Raw genomic sequence first — 23,678 nt, forward strand, 5'->3', positions numbered from 1 at the left:
GGCGACCATCAATGGTATTATTTTACACGTTCTCTTACTTCTTAATGATTTAAAGTGTTTTTTTTTTGACAGATCGTTTCAGACGCCAATAAGCAGAAACGCGTGTCGACAAGAAGCATTTCTTACTGTTAGCGATTTTACTTTTCCATAATTTAGTATTTTGTAAATAAGAAGAATTTTTGAATTCTTCAGACTTCTTTAATTCAGAATCACATTTTTTCATTCAACATGATGAACAGAAAGAACTTATTTTGATTTAAATTCAATACTTAAATTAATAAATAATACTAAATTTAATACTTATTTTTATTTTAATTAAAAAAATAATCAAATAATTGAAAAGTATTACCAAATATATTACCTTTATTGCGACCAATCCCTAAAAAACTTGTTGCCAATTCAATTTAAGGTAAATATTAAAGGCATCCAAATAAAATACTCTTTTTTTTAATTTTTATGCATTTTATTAATAATGGCTACTAATCATTACACTACACAAAATTACACTGCTGACATATTATTATACTGTAACCTAATCATTTACAGACACTAAGTCGCGTGTATCTACTTTAGCAAAATATAATAGTTCATGTTTCCAGTAACTGGATCTACTTCTTTTAAGACTTATAAATATTACAATATTTTTCACTGGGTATACCTATCAGTTTTATTTACAATATAGCTACAAATTATCTTTATCAGCTTATTTATGTAAAATACTATATTTACAACAATCACATCTACAAAAAGATTCTACTATATACAGTCTAAAAATAACAGATGAGGTATTGTTATCAGAACAAAAAAAGCTAAAAAATTAGACATATAAATTAACAAAATATACAACAAATATATTATAAACAAATTAAAATAACATTAACAATAATAATCAGTAAGATAAAAACATCGACAATTGTAAGTAAGTCTTATAGATGTAAATAAACAAATCAGGAACTTAAAAATGCCTTTATGAAATAATATATTTGCACACTATCTTAAAACTAGTTATACCATTTATAGTATTACGATGATTAATTAGAAAAAGTACATGACCAATACACATTGTCTTAAATAATTTTCATCTACTTTTGTTATCACATATTTTTATATATTTAGCACACAGTGCTTACATTATTTTATAATCCATAATGTCAGAATTATCTACACAGAAATCTCTTTAGAATCAAATGGTTGCTCCATAGCAGTTGGTTTCATTAAAGGTAAGTCCTTTGCAACTGGACCGTTGGTGCTAGAAGTAACTGGAACTGGAGAAGTCTTAGGAGAAGCAATTTTCTTCTCCAAAACAGAATTTCCTGATTTATTTTGATTTATTCCTTGATGCCTATTGAGGACCATACTAGGATTAGGTATATTCCTGATATTTTGATTCTGATGCGGCCTTATGCTTCTTATTTGGGGATTCATGGGTCTGAACTTTTGAATATCAGTCAACTTAGGAGGTATTCTTTGGAGCCCTGGAGGCCTTATGGTATTAGGGGATGTTGATAAACTAGTTTGCATTTTGCTGATTGAATGCAGGCTTGGTAAATGTGGTCTACCTTTGCTTATATTATTTGGAGGCATTTTATTTAAGGAAGGATGTTCTGTAGCTACTTTGGAGAGCATTTGTAAGTTGGAAAGTTGCATATTTTTGGTTTCTGGAGTAGTTCGGTTAGGAGACCCCATGGGTCTTGGAGTCATATTACCTACTTGTCTATTTACCATTGAACTTAATCCATTAATCGGTTCTGTTTTCGGTGACGCTCTGGAAGAAGCTTCAGGAGATTTTCCAGACTTAGATAAATCAAGGACCATATTGTTATCAGTTCTCTCTGACATTTTTATAATGCTTATGCCAGATTTCATATTTACAGAATTTTTAATTTTTTCTAAAGGAATAGTGCCAGGTAAAGGTCTTTTTACTGCGGGCTTAACTTCTGCTGGTTTAGTAATTGGAGGGGTCGTAACTGCTGGTGGAATAAGAGTTATTTCCAGACTAGGTCGCTTATCTTGTTCACTATCTTCTACTTTTCTTTTAACACCATTTTCGATTTTACTAACAGTAAAACCTGGAGGATACTGAGGCGTCATCACTTTATTTTTTTCAGTTTTACCATTTTCAGTTCTGTTAGGAGGATTTTTCGGTTCAATGGTACATCTTTGTTGCAAACTAGCTATCTTCCTGTCCAAACTCTTATTATTAGTAGTAATGCTTCCAATCGGAAGCACCTTATTACTCATTGATCCTGTATTTTTAACGCCTTCCACCTTGCCCTGGCTGATTTTCTGATCTTTGGCGTATTTGTCGGCATGAGCAGCAGCTGCCTTAAGAAATGTCTGTTTTGATAATACGTTTTGATCAAAAGGGACCGGCCTTACGGATGCTTCTTTTCGGGCAACTTTACCGGAAGAAAGTGCATGTGGAGGAGGTCTCGACACACTTGGAATAACTTTTTGATCATTTGCTGAGGGTAGTTGTTTAATGATCATTGGTTCGATTCTGGGTTTGGGTTGATGAGATTCTAATGGTATATTATTGTTATCAGTGTATTGTTTAGGGCTGTCATACCCACTTAAAACTTCCTTTTTTCTCTTTGTTTGAGGTTCATCGGGATCAGTTACATAGGTCTTAGGGACTTTAAGTGGTGGGATAGCTGGTTGGCTTCGTTCGTCACCCGATGAACCTGATAAAGGCTTATGTCTCACTTGCCTCATTTGCAACAGCTTCTCTTTATGACTTAGTTCACTAATATTCTCAATTTTATGGTGTTTAATCTTGTGCCCGTTAGAAGTTATTTTGACTTTCAGCTTCAAATCAGACTTGTCATTATTTGTTATTTCCGCATGGATTTTGTCCGCGTGTATTTTTCGCTTTTTCTCTTTATGCCCGTTAGATTCGTTTTTTGAATGCTTGCTCTTTTTACGCTTCTTGCTAGTATAACCATCCCTACTGGAGAAATACATATCTTTCTCCGGTTTAGTTTCTTCTTCCAGTTTCTTTTGCAGCGCCCACTCCCGGTCTCTTTTCTCCGCAAATCGTTTTATTTCTTCTTGATCCGGTTGCTCATAATGATAAACGCAATCTTTAATCATTTTAGCGGGCAGCGATTTGGGCGATAGCTGCAAAGTCTGCTGCTGCTGAAGCTTCTGTTGCTGCTGCAACTTTTTCGCTTCGGCCTGTTGCAGTGCTTTAGTTTTACTTTGCAACTGCAGATGAGCGAGCAGGATTTCTTTATCTTGCTGCTCCCTTTCAGTCTCTTCTCTGCCGGAAAAAACATGATCCGCTTCTTTGGATTCGTTCGAGGATGGTACTTCCACTCGGGGTGATTTTGGGGGTTTTGTACTGGCCGATGCTTGTTCGGATCGCGGACTTTTAGCAGCCAAATGATTATTTGTTGTAACGGGAACGATTTGTAGTTGTTTTTCGCCAGTCGGAGTGGGGGTGTTGACGATCTTTATGGGTCTGATTTTCAAGGGGCTGAATATACGGTAGAAGAACCGCATTGGTTTTTTCTGAAACAAGAAAAGAAGCTGTTAGTGATATAATTTAAAAGTTATTAGGGCTTAAATTTACTTTAAAAGCGCAATAACATTTTATTTAATGTAGTATATTAGGTGCATTAAAATTCATGGTTTGGACTATAAAGGTCAGTATGAAAAATGAGTTATGAAAAAAAATTAGTCGGTTTTGGCAAATGGATACGGGTTTAAAGCCATTGACCAAATCTAAAACCATTAAAGGGGAATATTACTATTATTTAACTTGCCTAAGATTTTAAAACGACAGCTTTATTTTTAACTGAAATTCTCAATTTATTAATCTAATAATAAACCACAACCATTTGAATTTAATGAGTCTAATTCGAATTAATTGCACGCCACTGAATATAGGTCAACAAAACTTCAAAGTAACAGAAGTGCGCTCGATTGGAGTGCATTTTTCTTTACTATTTTTAGAGTAGTTCGCGCTTTTATATGTTGAATGTGTAGATACGATACTCCGATTCGTGTATGCGATACGTGTCGTCGAACTGGTTCGAGAATCGGTAGATTTTCGCATGTGCTCTGCCTTTAGGCTAGTCTGCACGTGTTATGGTGTTATTATGACGCTTTGAGAGTATGTCGAGCGTGAAAGTTGGATAAGACATTTAATTTTATTGTGACTAAATAGATTGTCCGAGGTTATAATACAATCTTAGGAAAAAATATTAAAACGAATATGCATATCTTGAAAAGTAAATGAATTAGATATACACTATCAAACAAAAGTAGAGAAACTTCTAAAAATTCTTTGATTTACGGAAACCATGTATTTAAATTAAATATTTACTACTAATATTGTAGTTCTCAACAACTGCGTTTTTTTACCGCATTTTACATGCCTCTTATCAGTTGTTTATTTACAATAAAAGAATTCAAATATTTTCGGATGGACATAAGTAGAGAAACCTAAATATCAATCGTCCAAATTTAGTATTTAGTTCGCTTTACGTGAGTTCTGTTGATAGTTTTGCATAGTTTTTTTAATCAACATGCCTCGCGGAAGATATTTGTCTGAAGACCTTCGTAGAAAAATAGTTGATGCACACAAGAGTGGTATACGACAAGTGGACATTAGTAAAACGCTTAATTTGCATAAGTCCGTTGTTAGCAAGACAATTTCTAATTTTAAAACACGAAATTCAACAAAAAGCATTAAAAAAAGTGGCCGCCCAAGAAAAACAACCAAACACATGGAAATGATGATAAAAAGAATTGCCCAGTCTGATCCTCACAAATCAGCAAATAAAATTTTAAGTGAATTACCTGGTGTTAATGTTAGTTCTAAGACCATACAAAGACGACTGAGGGAAGGAGGATTATTTAGTAGAAGAGCCGCTAAAAAGCCGTTTATTAGCAAGAAGAATCAGAAGGCCCGACTCAACTTTGCACAAAAATATTTGCATTGGACAACCAACGACTGGAAAAAAGTTCTTTTTACTGATGAAAGTAAGTTCAATTTGTTTGGGTCCGATGGAATCTTATGGGTACATCGACCACAAGGCAAAAGATTCGATCCAAGATATACACAGCCTACGGTAAAGCATGGTGGTGGCTCCTGCATGGTATGGGGTTGCTTCTCTGGGTTCGGTACAGGACCATTACACATCATTGAGGGTATCATGGATCGATTTGTGTATTTAGACATCCTACAAAATGTAATGCTACCCTTTGCTGAGGATAATTTACCTTTGACTTGGATATTCCTACAAGATAACGACCCCAAACATAAATCAAAGGTTGTCAAAGATTGGTTTTTATCGGAAAATATTAGGGTTATGGACTTTCCTGCGCAAAGTCCCGATCTTAACCCGATTGAAAACCTCTGGGAGGAACTAGACCGGCGTGTAAGGCAACATCAGATCAGTAATAAAAATGATCTTATAAAAGTTTTACAAGATTCCTGGAATTCTATTGGAGAGGAAACCATTATGAAACTGTTGGAATCCATGCCAAATCGATGCCGCGAGGTGATTGCCAATAAGGGATACTCTACTTACTATTAATTTTTCTAAGATAGAAATAAGAAATAACTTGTACTTTTGGAATAAAATTTAGTTTCTCTACTTTTGTCTCATAAATATTTTGTTTAATTAAATTAAATCTTAGGATTTTCTTCTACAATTTATTTTACTTTATACAAATTAAGTCTTAACAATTATTGTTGATTTTCATTATGTGTAGAACTGCATTAGTTTTGAAGTATTCAAATAAAACGCAAATTTAAAAAGTTTCTCTACTTTTGTCCGATAGTGTAGGTTATATTTGAGAACAAAATTAAGGTATTTTACTAATAAATTTAATAATATAAAAATAATACTAATGTTTCATTTAAAAATATTGAAATTCGAATATTTTCAATACTAATACAAACATGCCAAAATAAAACTGCCAGTGTTTTACAGGTATCTTAGAATAACTGTGCTATCAATTTCGAAAGTCTAGATTGAATCCGTAGTTAGTTATAAATTTTTTAATTTTTTGCTCTACCTCGTATAGTTTAGACGCTATATTTACCGTACCTCTTGTTGACGCACCCAGTACATGTTCAAACAATATTACTATTTTTACTAAATTATGCTTTAAATGTTCATAATAAACTGGGTATGTTATTGCAAATAGCTTACTTTGGAAGTAAACTATACTCAGAAAAATAATTTCTTCAACTTAATTTTTTGGCAATGAGGTAGTCACACAAAAATATGTAGATAACAAAAAAATTAATAAGTGTTTGGCGACCTAGAACTGGACACTGCTGTATATGTCTAGGCATCGCCAAAGTGAGATGATCGATGTCTCGTTGTGGCACCTCATTTCAAGCAACTTGAACTTCGTAGATTAGCAAAGCCAGAGTTTGTGGCGGATGGTACAAAGTGGTTACTCTCCTCCCTATAATATCCCACACATGTTCGATGAGATTAAAATCCGGTGAACGGGGTGGCCACCACAAAATAGCAGGGCCTGCTTCTTGAAAAAAGTCGCTAGTATGACGATCAATATGCGCACGTGCGTTGCTTGCTGAAAAAAGACGTGTGAACGACCCTTTAGATAAGACAGTAAAGTGGTTTGTAGGACATCATCAATCTAACGCGCAGCAGTCATATTGCTTCGAGTAAAGAGAAGGAGTGATGGGCTACTAAAGGCACCAGCTTGCCAAACCATTAAGCCTGGTTCATAAATTCCGTACGGTAAGCAGTAAGAAGTAACACGTATGACGCAAGGAAACTAAACTACTAATATTCAAATTTTGCCGTATGCCGCAAGCCGTAAGAAGTAAGACGCGTGAAATGGTTTAATTTCATTTCTTGCGTCATACTTCTTACGGAATCGTAAGTGATCGTCAATGTTCACCAATATAACCAATCAAATCAGGGATTTCAGAGAGGAAAATATTCAGAAAGAGAGACAGGATGCATTTTGCTACGTTTTTTTACTTGTTACGTCTTTATATTATGGATTCGCAGCTAGCTTACTTCTTACTGCATACCGTACGGAATTCATGAACCCACCTTTGCTCCAATAGTACTGTGCACCTCTCAACAGCTAATCCAAGATCCAAGAACAGTATTTCAAAATACTGTCAGTAATACTGATCGTGTGAGGGCAAATACTGATAGACTGTCAGTCGTGAATGAATTACTGATATAATTTTTCGGGATCCTGAAAATCACGTCAGTCATTGGGGGCGGAGCTGAAAGGTTGATGAAAATACTAACCGTGTGAGGGCGAGACTGTCAATCATTCCAACAGTCGTCAGTCTGATAAGTTGAGTACCGTGCACAATGGAAGAAGAAAGGAAACTCAGGAAACGATCGCTCTGAGCTCGATAGCTTTACCTGATTTGTGTGAAGCAGAAGAAAAAAGAAAAAAATATATTTTAACGCAATTTATAGACCTATATAGGTCTATCCCCGAATTGGGGAATTCAAGTATATCTGAACATTGTGACAGACATAAGAAAAGAAGAGGCTATGTACCGAATGCGACCATTGACGATATAAAAAAACAAATCAATAGGCTAAGAAGCAATGTAATCCTCGGGGTCTGTGTCTTTAATAAAATTTAATAAATTTAGATGGGTATATTTTTCACGTTGACTAATCCATTGCTTACTCTAACGTCTCGTTTGCTTATTACGTTTAGCACTTTTTAAACGTAAAATCATAATAACAGCGCAAGCTTTCTTTTTATAATCCATAGCAAAATAACTAACAGATAAATGACGCGAACGAACACGCTTTAACTGCTTCAAGCAGCAGAGGATTGGAGCAAATCAGCAGACTGGTGACTGAATACACTTCAAGAGACGATTCGAGCAGACTGATAACTGATAGAAAATACTGATCGTGTGAGGGGCGCTTTGCGCTTCTACGGTCATAGTGCATACCTAGTCAGAATCGCGATTTATCGCTGATTTAAGATGACATTATGCCATTCTGCCTCTTAATGTTGCCGTTCGTTGCTCCAGTTCAGTTCTAATAACTATATTAAGACAAAAGTCTGATGCCGAAGAATCAAATTGAAGAAATTATTCCTTCTGGGCGTAATACTTCTTAGGTCAGTGAGTATATCATCTGCACAATATATTTTATTTATTTTATACTTCTATTTATTTATAGATTATTTAACAGATTGAGTAGATACACAACGAAAGATCTATATTCACGCCGTCTTCGTTCTTAGATGTATTAACTGACAATATTTTAAAAAGCACGATAAATAATGGATAAAATACCGGTATCACATCAACAAGATAATTCAGTTTAAGCAGGCTGACGTCAAACGTTCAGTATAATGGGCACAACTATCTATTTTCAGTTATATTCTTGTCTGCCGTTCTCAAAAGCCGAAAATTAGCATACAAAGGTGTCTATTCGTTTCGATAGACCCGTTGTTCTTTCTTTCGCTCGGTATCTGTTTGAAATGCTTCTCGATATGGGGTATTAATTTTTTTCTAGTGTGGTATTTTAAACGGTTTGCTATTGAGGCTATTTTTTAAGCATTGAGAACATTGAAAAGAGATTCCTCGAAGTTGACATAAAAAGATATAAGGCATTACTAGCATATTTTAATTTTATTGTCATTGTTTCAGTTTAACCCATTTTGCCCCAGTGATGCTTTTACGCAACACCTAATTATTTATTTTTTTTGTCGCAGCTAATTATTTTCTGTCTGAATTATCTAGTTTATTTTAAGAGAACTTCAATGCAACTTTAGGAAAAACCTGGAAATGTTTGTTCTTTTACCAAATCAATGTCAAATACGGCAAGACGAATTGTAGTAAAAAATGGTCTTTTTTTCTCGCTGTATATTAAATTCTAAAAAAAATAGTTTCGGGTTTCTTTTTTTAAAGCAAACACTGTTTTCTTCAAATATGAATATAAATCCTTACAGTACATATGTTATGACGAATCAGTTATCTTTATTGGCGATAAAAAAAATGCAACAAAATCTGCTGTTGCGAAAACGCATCACTGGTATAAACCATAAAACAACATGTGACTTTTTCACGTTTGAGCCTGTCAAGAAAGGAATAATAGTCGGGAACTAAAGTGCGTCTAAAGTTTAAAATGGCTTATAGGCGGTTTCTTACTCAAAAAGAATTAGTAGAAGCTATGGAGGAGATTGATTTTTTCACCAATAATTTTTTTAAAAATGCAAATAGAATAATAGTTTTGATTAATTGTCCCAGTGATGCGTTTTCGCAACAGAATTTTTTTTCAAAAATATTGAAAAAAAATTTTTTTTTTGTTAGAGTGTTAAATTTTCTTATTATTTTTACCTTTGGGCATAAATGGGTTAAGAGTTGCTTAAATCTTTTAACGGTAAAGTTAAAGAAATACTGGTTTTATGTAACGAATACATTTAATAGTGTGTAGAAACGCACATTCTTAGTTTTAAAAGCAAAAAATAACAGAGTCAATCAATATCTGATACACTATTCGGTAGTTGTTAGCAACACTGAAGACATAGAAATTTGCTGAGCTAAGGAGTTATAAAAGGACAAAGGTTTGCCTACTTATTGAATATGTAATCCATCAGGTAAAAATAATTAGGATTCCCTAAACACTAAAATAAGATGAGGCATACCACTCCCTAGATCAAGTGAGAATAACAAATCAGAAGTGGGATTTCAAGGATTTTATAATCGAATGACATTCATTGACACTCGTAGATGGCGCTGCTGAGTGAATAGCAAGATCGTTTGGTCTCTTAGTTTTTTCCAAAATTTTGGTGTTTAAATTAGTAAATAGTTCCCAAAAGCTATAGTAACCTATTGTACAAGTGTCAGTGAGAACAACAAATTATGGTTAAACCAAAAAACGAAGAAACTTCCTACAAAAACTCAATGGATATTCAGAAGCTGAACGATAGGTTAGAAGAAATGGCGGTAAAGTTTGACAGTCAACTTAAAATTTTTAAAAAGGATCTTGGTTCGAAAAATAAGGCTAAATCGACATCTACAGACCCATCTGACGATACAGATATAAGTGCAACCCTAAAGAAAAAATTTTTGGAGTTTGAAAAATCTACCATTAGTAGTCTACAGGACCTAAGATCAGAGGTAGCTCAACTAAAGATGGAAGCAGACAAGGCGGCCATATCAACAAATCAAAACAATTTACTTATACATGGCATACATGAACAACAAGATTTGTATACAACAGTTATTAAAATAGTTAACACTAATATTGGCATCAAAATTACAAAAAGCGACATAAATTTTTTGAATCGTCTAGGCGAAAAAAAAACGATAAACTCAAACACCGGCGTTGATACCAAACCCAGGCCAGTTATAGTTTCGTTTTGCCAACGGTGGCTCCGCGACGATGTTTTTTACAATAAATCTTAAGGGACATAAACTTTTAATTACCGAAGTCCTTAATCCTGCGGTAGGAAAATTGTTTAAGGTTGTAAGAAGCCATTTTAAGAATTCCTGTTGGACATCCCGGGGCAAAATTTATGTCATGGTTAATGGTGTGAAACATCAAGTGAGTTCAGAGGAAGACTTTCAGGGGCTCATTAGTGCTAACATGATTTCCGTTAGTGACTAAAAGTGATGTGTTTTCCCTCTTTTTACTTGGATTCAGGATTTTTGGGGTATGTCCTTCTAATAATATATTTATTATGCTTTATGCAGGTCAGGGGTCTTATTATGCTGTTAGGGATTCTTCATTGTATGACAATTATATGTTAATATAATTTTAATTTGCATTATAAATTATCCTGTTCTTGTATATGTCAGGTTTATTTCAATACTTCATGATAAATTAAAAAAAAAAAATTTGATTGTTTATTAGAAGCGATTTCAATTTTAAGTCAAGTTTATAGTATATTAAGTTAAGTTATTATTATTATTATTATTGAATTGAGAGGGTTTAATTATGGTAATTAGGATAAGGATAAATTTTAACAAGTTTTATAACGAAAGTTCTTGAGCAATATGTTTATAATAAATTAAAAAAATAAATAATATCTTTTGGGGGCATATAATATAATATGGAATACTTTTGGAATATTATTATTTTGTTTACATCTGGTTTTTTGCGCGGTAGGAAGTGGATAAAACTTAGAGACCATCAGGCCACATTTTTTTCTTATTATATGTTTGCATATTATTATATAGTCGACTGTTTTTTTTGTGCATTTTTTTGTGGAATGACATGGAATTTGGAGGGATGGGGCGGTGGGGCGGTTTGGCACGGGTTGGGGTGGCGAAGGGTTGACGTATACGATGGGGGATAGTTTTGAAATCCTGCAGGATCGGCAATCTGAGGCCAATTTCAGTGTTGCTCATTTAAATCTTCGCTCCATAAAAACCGGTTTCGATGAATTTCTAAATTATGCCAGTGAATATGACTTTGATATTTTGGGAGTTACAGAGACTTGGCTTACACCAGATGATGATAGCTTGATTTTTAACATACCTAATTATAATTTTATAAGGAAAGATCGGAATGGGCGGGGTGGCGGGGTTGGTATTTATGCAAAGAAAGTCATTAAGTTCTCTTTAGTAACATTTCCCCATATAACTGATGAGTTTGAGTATTTAAGTATAAGGTTTATTGCAAATAAAAGAAATATTTTATTAGTAAATATATATAGGCCACCCTCTTCTAGCATGCCTACATTTCTTGAACTTGTTGAAGAAATTTTTACTATATCTGTTCCATGCTATGATAGTATAATTTTTATGGGGGACTTAAATATAGATTTACTTAGACCAACTGCAGCAACTCAAAACTTTAAGTATCTTTTGGAAGTATTCGATCTTCGGCAACTGATTAATAACCCTACTAGAATCAACAATCGGTCTAATACCCTTATTGACGTCATTGTAGCTAGCAGTAACATCGAGTGTCTTAGCTCTGAATCTACCTGTATATCGGAGTCCATATCTGATCATAATCTAGTTCAAGCGATTTTAAACTTACCAAAATCTAAATTATGTAAAAAAGTTGTTAGGTCCAGGGACTACAATAGTATTAACATGACTTCATTTGGGGAGGAGGCCCAGCAGCTACAGTGGCATAATATTTATTATATTTCTGACATTAATCAAAAAGTGTCATTACTTAGCAATAATATTTCCTATTTAATAAATAAATACGCTCCGTTTAAAACAAGACTATATAAGGATAGACCATTTACGCCGTGGATAACGAGTAATATTAAACATCTAATTAAATTAAGAGACAAAGCTCGGAAAAAATATACTCGACAAAAAACTCTCGTGAATTTGTCATATTACAGGCAATTAAAGAATTATACTAAACACGCAATTAATCGCGAAAAAATTACTTTTTTCAAGCAAATGTCTACAGAAAAGGGTAAAGAATTTTGGAACAAAGCAAAAAAACTTAATTTTACTAAAAAAAAGATTGACTCTATTCCTGAAAATCTCAATTTACCCGAGGACTTAAATAATTTTTTTTCGAACACCGTGGGCCCTACTAATTCAACATCATTAGAAAAACTTAACTTTTATAATTCAAATACATTTAGTCACTTTGAGACGGAATTTAATATAAGTCTTATAACTGAAAATAAAACTGTCGATATTATAAATAAAATAGGGTCAAATGCAATAGATGGTGATGGAATTTCCATTAGAGATCTTAAACTATGTCTTCCTTTTTGTCTTAAGCCATTAGTCAATATTTTAAATTCCTGCATCTTAGAAAACCAATTCCCCGATGATTGGAAAAAAGCGATACTCATTCCCTTACCAAAAATACCTTGTCCAACAGATTATAAAGACATTAGGCCAATAAGTATTCTGCCTGTCATTTCAAAAATCTTAGAACGTCACGTATATAACGAAATAGCTGACTATGTTTATAATTTAAAAATTATTCCTGATTGCCAGTCAGGATTTCGTAAATCTTATAGTACTATAACAAGTCTTATTAGTATTGTTAATGATATCAGGTTTAAAGAGGATTCAAAGGAAATAACTTGCCTAACTCTTTTAGATCTAAGTAAAGCATTCGATACCATAGATCACCAAATGCTTTTGGCAAAACTGCACTATTATGGTTTTTCGGCAAATGCCATAAATTTTTTTAGCTCTTATCTTAAAGATCGGTTACATTGTGTCCGAACGGTGAATGATGGTGAATTTAAATTTTCAAGGTTTTTGTCATTTAAAAAAGGGGTGCCTCAGGGTTCCATATTAGGCCCCTTACTTTTCTCTTTATATGTTGCTGATATGAATCAGTGCATCGAAAATTCTAAGCTGCACCAATTTGCTGACGACTCCCAAATTTATAATTCTTTTAAAATATCAGATGCTCAGGTGGCACAGAATAAAATTAACGCCGACTTAAATCAGATTGCTTTGTTTGCTGAAAACCATAACCTCAAATTAAATGCTTCAAAGTCATGTGCAATGTTTTTTTCACAAAATAAAAGTCATCTTCTAGATTGCATGGAAAATTTTAAAATTAATATTAATGGAACAGTTATACCAACCGTTGCGGAAAAACGTAATCTAGGGGTTATATTCGATTCAAATCTCAGCTTTGCCTCCCACATTAAGAACAAAATTAAAATTGCTTACGGTCGTTTAAAAAACTTATATCAATACAAAAATCAGTTACCATCAAACACCAAATATTTGCTTTGCAATTCGCTTGTACTGTCTTTGGTGGATTATGCGGACATTGTGTATGGCGACTCACTAACCGTATCTCTGTCAAGGACGGTGCAAAAACTGCAAAATAGTTGTATGCGTTTTTCCTTTAATATATCGTATAGAGACCACATTACTCCTTATCTAAATTCACATTTTATATTAAATATGAGAAATAGAAGGAAGTGTCATATGTATAATTTAATTTACAAAATAATTAAATCAGGTCAGCCGCCATATTTAAGAGACTTATTTTTTCACCATGATTATATACACAATGTAAGAAATCCAAATTTAATTAGAATTCCATTTCATCGAACATCAGGTTTCAAAAAATCATTCCAGTATGTAGGCATTCATATGTGGAACAGGTTACCGGAATACATTAAAAATAGTTCACCAAAGAAATTCATTGCATATGTTAAAGAAATTCTTCTTGATTCTCAATTAACATAGGCATTTTAACAAATTCACGCCATCAAATTCTTATTAAAAATATAATTTAATTATTTTTATTTAATTGCAACCATATTATTTTTGAATTTTTACTTTTTAAATCAACACTGGTCTTGTTGATCTTGCAGGCATAAAAATAAAATTTTAAATGGTTCATTTTGGAATATCTATTCATTTTTGCGTCGTGTTGCCCTCGTTTTCCAGCCTCGGCTCGTGTTTTTTGCCGCCCTTCCTCCTCTCTGTCTATTGCACAGATGGTACCTATATTAATGTAATTGATATAGTAAATTATTACACTATATTTTTTTTTTGTTTTTATCTTTTATATGTTTTTAGGGTTTAATGACTTATTTTCTTAATAATTATAATTGGGAAAGTCTTTATTCTTCTTTTAGTTGTAATTAGGTTAGTATGTTTTAACGGTCTGAGCAGCACATGCGCGCTAGCCCGTGTATGTGTTATCGGTTGTTTTTATAATCGCAGTTCAGTCCGCATTACTCTTAGCATTGTGTAAATTCTTGTAATAAAAAAATGTAATTTTCTATGTACAATGTTTAAGTGGTAATAAAAGTCTTTTGAATTTGAATTTGAATTTGAATTTGAATTGGGAAACTCTCATTAAAATCAAGTTAGAAAAACCCTGGTGAGAAGATGCAATTGCATTTTGCATTATAATAATGCATGTGCTAAAATCTGGAATATTCGTGCTAAACAGTGTTCGTTGAGTATAGATATTTAATTTGTAGAGATAACACTAGATAACAAATAGGCGGTTAAAAAAAGAGATCAACTGGAGACTCACAGCCCTGAAAGTCAAGCTAAAGCAATAATGGAAGAAGTAGCTACCTTTATAAAGCTTGTATAGTTTTAGGAATTCAGCAAACACAGAGTGAGACAGGTAACAAACTCGCTCAAAACATTATATTGAGCGTGTTGTCTAACCGAGCTGTATCAATTTTTACCAGGTGCCTAAGATGCTACACCTAGTGATCTGAGTCAAGAATATTTCAATACGTATGGGAAATTTCCGAGAATATTCGCGGATAAAAAACAAAAATATTCTTCTAGATACGAATTTTTGCGAGAACTTTCAATCGAAACTTCTCGAGAACTTTGTGACGGCATTTCAATTTACGTGCATATAGCCCTGTCTAATTCACACGGCCGATGTTAAGTGGACGTCATTGTTGATATTTTAGGTAAATTATCGGAATTATTTTTGTTTAATAGTGCGATTAGTGAGATTATGCGGCAAAAATGCCCAAACTTAAAGGTAGTGCGTAGGAGTATTTCAAGTGCGAAATCAAAAATTACAAATTTATAAGTGCAATTTTTTGCCAAACCAGATACAGTAAGAATGCTAATCGAATGACAAGATTTTTAAGTAATTGCCTAAAATGTCCAATAAAGATTAGATTTATAAAGGCCAAGCTTAAAAAGTAAGTTGCATAGCAAAATACTTGATTAGTTTTAATATTAAGGTATATTTAGACGATGGAAATAAGCAAAAAATAATTGCGGAAAAATGTTCAATGTTCGACGTCGCCAGGTTTAACCACGAAATAGCTCGTAATTTTTTTTGCTGTTTCGGAAAAGTTTGGCACACTATACATATGCATCCCTATTTGTACATATTTTTGACCATTTCATTTTCAGAAAATTATCATGATAACATTGGTAACAGCAATAATCAAATTGCAACCATTGATGTAACCTTAAGTGCAAGTTCTGCTGCAAGTACATCTTTTTCTTCTAATACAACAATATCTATATCTAGCTAACGAGAAAATAGTAACCAAAGTTCATTTATCATGGACAAGTTTAAATGGAGGATTACTTTACCAGAAATGGTAAATAAATACTAAAAATTAGTAGTTGTAGCCACGTCTTTTTGTTGGAAAAGCACACAGTTAAGCACTAGTTCGAATGTCTACTTTACTATTCTAAGAAAAAATGTTAATACTGCTCTGAAAGATTTTAATAAAACTTTATAGTCAGTAATAAAACTCGAATTTTGTGCTCTGTTTTGGAAATTTCAGTTGGGAATTTTGAACGTATAATTTTTATAGCATAAGACATAGATTTTAGATGTAATTCAAATGTATTTTTTTCCAGGAAAAGCTTCTTGCTTAAGCTATATAATCTTCTGGATGCCCTATAGCTCTTACAGAAAATCAAAACTGGATTAACTCATTTTCTACTCTCAGACCTTCTTACAAACTGCCTTCACGCTACCAATTCGCTAATGGACTGCTAGAGAATGAGTTTGAAAATACAGAGGCGTCTATTCTCAATCAGTAAGTCTATGGAAAAGAAATGCTTTCCTAAATTGGAAAAAAATGACAGTTAAACCTGTGCACTATGTTGCAAACTTACTGGATCCCTGTTTAACAGGACAAAGCCTCACTAGTGAAGAATATAATATGTTAGAGATGCAATGCATAGACAAGGTTTTAAGTACTGACAAAAAAGGAACATCTTTTACCCTTATAGACCTTTAGTCTATGGATTTCATTTGGCTTTCAGGAAGTTTAGTGGATTGTATTAGCTGGTGGCAGGGAATGTGTAGCAAAACTGATATTAAAAATGTATCCATTGCAATATGGGGATTACCCTTATCGTCTGCTGAAACGGGGCGAAATTTTAAACTCATTCATAAACTAAGAGGAGAAACAGACTGACTATAGAGAGAGCAGGGAGACAAATCAAAAGCTCGTTAAACAATTCGAATAAAAATGGGAAAATAGCGGTATGTGAAGAGCTTTTCGCCAGAGAGTAAGATCCAGAGCAAATCCCTACACCTATGTACACACATCAAAATGGTCTAAGGAACACTTAGAAAAATAGTTTTTTTTGCCTTATAAATTTTTATATATTTATATTTTCATACGGAATAGATACTACCTTTAATATTAATTAATAAATATTTGGGTACAAAAAATCATGCCAGAACAGCGTTTTTTGCTACTTGCACATTTTGTCGAAAGAACGCAGATAATAATTTTTAAATTCTAACGCAATATCGCATTTTCTGTGGTACCAACCGAACAATTGTGATTTAGTTTTTATTCAATAAAAATGGAAAGACGACATTTAACTCGAGAGGAAATGGCTAAGAGCAGTCGGAATGCTTGAGGCAGGAACAAGTCAAAGAGACGTTGCAAGAGCTGCCCAGTGTAATTAACCGTTTGTGGACAAGATATAGAGAGACAAATGATGTTAGAGAACGGCATCAAGGCCCGTCGTGAGTTACCACACCTGCCCAAGACCGTTTTATAACTTTGCAAGCTCAAAGAAATCCCACGGTAACAGCCTTTGTTTTGGTTCAGCAGCTCTCACGAGTGCATAACGTCGAGGTTTCAGGTCAAACTATTAGAAACCGTTTGCATGAGAAAGGACTTCATGCCAGAAGACCCCTAAGGGTTCCTCGGTTAACTTTAGGAAATCGAGGTGCAAGATTAACGTGGTGCCAAGAACATGTTAATTGGAATCAAGAAAGATGGGCCACAGTTCTTTTTACGGATGAGTCTCGATTTTCATTTTATCCTGATTCTGGTAAAATTCGTGTCTGGAGAGAGGAAGGAAATGAAAGTCGTTTGCGTCATGCCCGTGAAGTAGTAAGGCAACGTGGTGGATCACTAATGTTTTGGGGTGGCATTAGACTTGACGGAAAAACGAACCTCATTTTTGTGGAAAATACAATGACTGGAATAAGTTATAGGGATAATATACTACTGCCTGTAATTGTTCCATATTTACGCGAAATGGGCCCAAATTCGTTGTTGCAACAAGAAAATGCCCCACCACATCGAGCACGCCTTGTACGAATCGCTATTGAGGAAAATCAAATCTATCTTCTACCCTGGCCCTCTACCTCACCGGACCTTAATCCAATTGAGCATGTTTGGGATTGGTTAAAAAGGCAACTTCTTCAACGATTTGACTTTTTTCAAAGCGCTCTGGAGCTTCGTCTTGCTGTGACACATGTTTGGGAGGAGTTGCCCCAAGAATTAGTTAATAATTTAATTTTAAGTATGCCTAGGCGACGCCAAAGTGTTATTAATAATAGAGGTGGACCATCTGGCTACTAGTTTAATTGGTATTTGGTAAATTTTTATTTTTATAATTTTTTTTAATAAACGGTAATAAATGGGATTTTGTTCTTTATTTTTATTTGGGCCCTAAATTATGAGTAAATTATAATCTACAAAAAAAAATTAATAATTGTATCGTTATTTTATTCGAATAATGTAAAAAAAATGCAATAATTAACTTTTTTGCAATCTTCTCAAAAATATTAACATATTTGTATGTGTTCCCTAGACCATTTTGATGTGTATATATCGCAAAATAATGAACTAAAGAAAACAGAGAGTGACTCCTCAGCCAATACTCTTTACGATACAGAGTCAAGCTTGGGTGAAGAATGGGCTGATGTATGGGCCCAGGATTCATTAGAATATACTTTAAAAGCTGCTTTTTTGCTATTTAAGTTGTTTTGTTACCTATAATTATTTCAAAGAGTGATTTGTTTGCTTTATAGTAGTTGTTATGATTTTGTCTTATGTGGGTTAAGAAAGAAGTTCCTGTTCCTGGCTCCTCCTATGCAACACACTAGTGCATACACACTATAAATAAAAATTACTACTAATTTAGGTTTTGTTTTCCTATAAACATACAAAAAAATATAATATCCATAAGTTCTCGAAAATTTCCAAGAATATTCACAGCTTTTAACTGGTTCGGAAATTTTATATAAGAGTTAAATAAAATAAAAAGGATTAGCCTACTATTAAATAATAACCTATTTTGTAATCCCTTAAGACGAGAGTAATTAGGTAAAAATAATTAGGATTCCTTAAACAGTAAAACAAGCTGAGACATACATTCCTTTAAGTGAGAATAACAAATCAGAAGTGGGATTTAAAAGATTTTATAATCGGATGAGTAACACTTCATTAAAATCGTTAAATCAAATAAGTCAACAATTGGAGACGAATTATTTCAGATTCGCATCCCTAAGTAGATCAACAATAGAAGAAGTAGGTACGTTTTTAAAGCTTGTATAAGCAGCAAACATCGAGTGAAATAGCTAAAAAGCCCTACGTTTTATTAATCGTGTTGTCTAACCCTAATTATGTTGACTTATCCATTAACTACGAAACATAAATAGATGAAACATAAAAAGATGCTACACAATTGTAATCTGACAACTTCTAATTAAGTCACTTCCTGTATAAATATTATAAAAACGTAATAATAATGCCAATAAAAACGGTATTCATTCGTTTTTTCATCAACACAATAAACCTAATCGATTTCTATTATTAGCACCATTAAACTAAAACAAAAAGTTCGAAACATCGATAACGATCCACGTTATTAATTTCCATCGGCTTTTTCCGCTCGAATGCCTCATTTAAATTTTAGTTTTTCTCTTTTCCGTTTTCTTTAACGTTGCTGCTGCTGGCTCGCGAAGCAGTAATGGAGACGTGACATCGTTGAATGCAAAACGAACTAATTTACATTTTAATGGACTCGATAAAGTGACGCGTGATGGACTTTGCGACTTTAAACTAACACCGTTTTATTAAATTAATTATTGATATGACGCCCGGTTTTATAATGAAATAATTTATGGGGTTATTTTAATATTACACGTTCGTGCGTGTCGCCTATAAGTTAGCGCTTTAAAAAAACTTTAGAGATAGATGATACGGTATCTCTTGCTTCTACATTTTCAATTTTATATTTAGTAGTAAAATAACAAAAAAATCTCAATTTATTCTCACTTTCTCAAAATCAAACAACCCACATTGACTATCCCCTAAGTTTTCTTTTCATCCCTCTTTAAACGTCTCTCATTTTCACTTATTTCTCCAACCTCCAGCGAAGCAGAAAAGGCATGAAGAACTCCATCAACAGGGCACAATCGGGATCGTTTGCAAAGGCGATAATTGCCAACACGAAGTCGTTTGCATCTGAATGGACCACTTGACTGGTTTAGAGCATGGGATTTTACTTCTTCGGTTTTATTTAACTTCGTGGAAGTTTTACGGGCCTTAAAAGGAGTCGACATGTGCGAAGCAATCACGATCGTTGTTTGTTCCTTATTTGCACTTTCGGTATATCAGATGTTACTTCGAGGTTTTCTGTTTCTAAGATATTATACATCGTGTTCTTCTTTACTATGTGTCATTAGTGGTATTAATGTTATTAAGTTAAGGTAAGTGTATTGTGTGTATAACGAATAAAAGCAGTTTTTTCATCTGGAATCAAAGAGGATTAAAAAAAAGTTAGTTAAGAGGGGTTACGTTATACTCATGATCTATGTAAGCCATAATCATCCAAAATCCATGACTAAATTGGGTACATCAAACGAAATGATAATTGAACTAAATTATTTTGTTTCTGTTTGACCATGCTTTTCAGAAATATTTTTTTTTTAGTTAATGAGTTTTGCTTCTTAGAAATTTCTTTTTTTTAACTTTGTTCCTTACATCTAGATCTTACTCTTAATTTAAAGACAAACATATATTTGAAAATTGACTAAATAAACCTTTTTCTCTCGGACAATATTCATGAAGGATACACAGTTTTTCCTACACAGGCACATTATTTAGGTTTTTGTGTCAATATTTCCAGAAAATAAAAATAAAAATTTTTTTCAATATAAAAATCTTTTGCATGCACAAAATCATGGAGATACAAATTTATAGATCTAGGTGACTAAGCCATTAAAATTTACAAAAAAATCATGATTTTATAACTAAATCTTTTTACGCTTTCATAGAGAGCATGTAAATAAGCCGTAAAGAGCGCTCTTTGAACTTGTTGTGAGGGTGCTATATGTAAGAGAGATAATAGCATATCTCTTTTTCAAAGCCATACCCAAAATCGGACTTAGGGCACTACAAAGATTATCAAAGAAAAATCAATCGCTTGTTCTGACATTGATAATTATTAATTGTGATGTAAAGTTTAATGGTAACCTATTAACGTGAACTGCCGTTGAAGATTGATTACGTTTAAAACTGCACTTCCTCTAAAGAGGCATGCAGCACTATTCTCTCAACTGGCTTTAGAGCCTTTTAGTATAACGTTAGTTTTATTTATAATTTCGGAACTAAACTAATATACAGTATTGCAATGATATTGTAAACATCGATAACCCAGCTGATTCTCCGTCATTACGGAATGACACAAGTGGCACACCGCACGACATCTCGAAGGTCAGCGAGAATCTTCCGGAGTGTTCCGCCGAATATATAAGGAGCCGCATCGCCGGTGGAAGTAAAGTAACGAATATTGGCGCGAAATTTAAATAGATACATTAAAAATAAATATCTCTTGTAATTGTGAGTGATCATGTTTTCGTAGTGTAAGTGTGTAAATAAATTAGTTGACTATTTGCGACCGTTTTAATTCACACCTATTGAAAAACGTTACAATATTCTTTTTGAAGTTTACGCTGTTTTGTACTTTTATGGATTTGCATATCATGCTTGTTGAAGAAAACATAAAATTTTGTAGACGTCGTCAGTTGTATGCTATAATTCACTATCGGGAAAATCAAAATAAAATAAAACACGTATTCAGCGTAAGACAGAATGTACTAATATCTACCTAGCGGTTTCGGCCGTAGGCCATCATCAGGGCTCTGTTTTTGTTAAAATGACGACTGTAATAGCACGAAAACAAAGAAAAGTGTGCACCAACCAAGACGCACTTTGCCTACTAAGTATTAAGATGCGAATGTAAATTCAAATTCGAATTTTATGAAATAGCAGGTTTAAGCTTGAACAGACTTAATTTAATAAGATTATTAGAAATACACTACTCAAAGCAATTACCGCATATTATTTTGGAAAGCCTTGTATATACTTCCTCGTATAGAACCCCATCTTCTACCGAATCTACAAATGACATATTAAGAGGCCCACTTCGACTTAATCTATTGGGAATTGGAACGTTTAGGGGTCCAGCCTCGATCACCATAGACCAAGTAAATCAAAAGAGAACAACACGAAGTCTCGGTCTCAAAACATTATTTTATTTGTTAAAGTGGTGACACGTGTTTCGCTCCTAAGAGCATCAGACCTTAAGGTGCGTACAGATTTGCACACGCATGCGGTGCGTAGTTCATAGACATACATGTGCAGATGTGGACGACGGTTTCGTAGTCTCTCGCCGCATGCGTTGCCTCTCGCAAATGACTTGAGCACGCATCTCGTGAGCCAGAGTGGTGTCGGTTTTTGACGCGCATCAAAGAAACATACGTGTGCGTTCGCGCTCAATTTGGACGGGTTTTTGCTCCATTCGCGAGACTATAGTGCCGATTTGTTCAATTTTATTCATATTTGTGGCTAGTGGCTAGTCACTGAAAAACGGAGTGGTTAAACGAACAGTATTTAGAATTAATAGATCTCTATGAAAAAAATTATTTTATGGAATCCAAAAATAAGTTTTATTTTTCAAAAACGAAGAAAGATGATGGCATGTGATTACATCAGTGAAGTTAATATTAAAGTCACCAGCCAATACGTATTTTAAGTACGCTTCTTTCAATCTCACAGAAACATTGTTTAGAGCTCAATCCTTCTAAATCTCAAGTCTTACTTTTTGGTAGAAACAGGGCACAAAATTCACAATTACCTAATATTAAATTAACGTTTAATGACGAAAGTCTTATTGTCACCGATTTTGTTAAGAATTTGGGCCTAATTTTAGATAGCAGTTTAACGTTCACTCAACACATTAATATGTGTATAAAGAAAGCCCTTATCAATTTAAAACTTATATTTAAGCAAAGACACTTATTAACAACTTCAATGAAAAGGATGCTCTATGACTCTTTAGTGCTTTCCCATTTTAATTTTGCAGATGTAGTATATGGACCATGTTTGCTAGAAAGAGATAAATACCGTATCCAACTAATACAGAATCATTGCGTAAGGTTAATTGGGGGTCTGCGGGGCAGGGAACAGGGAGTATCGGCTAAATTAAGAGAGTTGAACTGGCTTAGAATGGATGAGAGGCGTATTTATCACTCAATAGTTTTAGTTTATAAAATAATAGCAAGGAAATGTCCAGAATATTTATACAAAAAAAATTAAGTTTCGCACTGAAATACTTAGATCTTCGCGACAAAGACTCTATAACCATACCACGTCACTCCACGTCTATCTTTGAGAGATCTTTTATTTATAATATAGCGAAGCTTTACAACAGGATTCCAAATAATTTGAAACATTTGCCGAAAGTGTCTTTTAAAAGAAAAATTAGGTCTTACATTAAATATTTGATGTAGTATATTATGATGTTTTATAGTGGCTAATCTGATTGCAATAATGTTTAGGGTGTAGTACTTATTGATATGAAATACTAAACTCACGAATTTACATATAATTTGCTTTTTTTTATATAAATTATAGTACCTATGTAAATTGTTATGTAGTTAGTTTTAGCTTAAGGTATAGGGTTCAATAGAGTAGCTATAAGCTAGACTGCGCCGTAATAGACCTTAGCAATAAGTTTATATCTTTGT

At 33.5% G+C, this 23,678-nt stretch overlaps 1 protein-coding gene across 1 annotated transcript in view; it reads right to left on the reverse strand.

Annotated features, from left to right (window-relative positions):
• Positions 1-441: 441 nt before the first annotated feature.
• LOC126738808 (polycomb group protein Psc-like) overlaps positions 442-23,678 on the reverse strand; it is a 120,263-nt gene continuing 97,026 nt past the window's right edge. The window contains exon 7 of the mRNA XM_050444250.1: positions 442-3,513. Coding sequence (XP_050300207.1) covers positions 1,162-3,513 — 2,352 coding nt within the window. The 3' untranslated portion in view covers positions 442-1,161. The remainder of the gene's footprint in view (positions 3,514-23,678) is intronic.

Source organism: Anthonomus grandis, chromosome 7 (assembly GCF_022605725.1).
Source record: "Anthonomus grandis grandis chromosome 7, icAntGran1.3, whole genome shotgun sequence".
In the NCBI taxonomy this organism is placed as follows: Eukaryota; Metazoa; Arthropoda; class Insecta; order Coleoptera; family Curculionidae; genus Anthonomus; species Anthonomus grandis.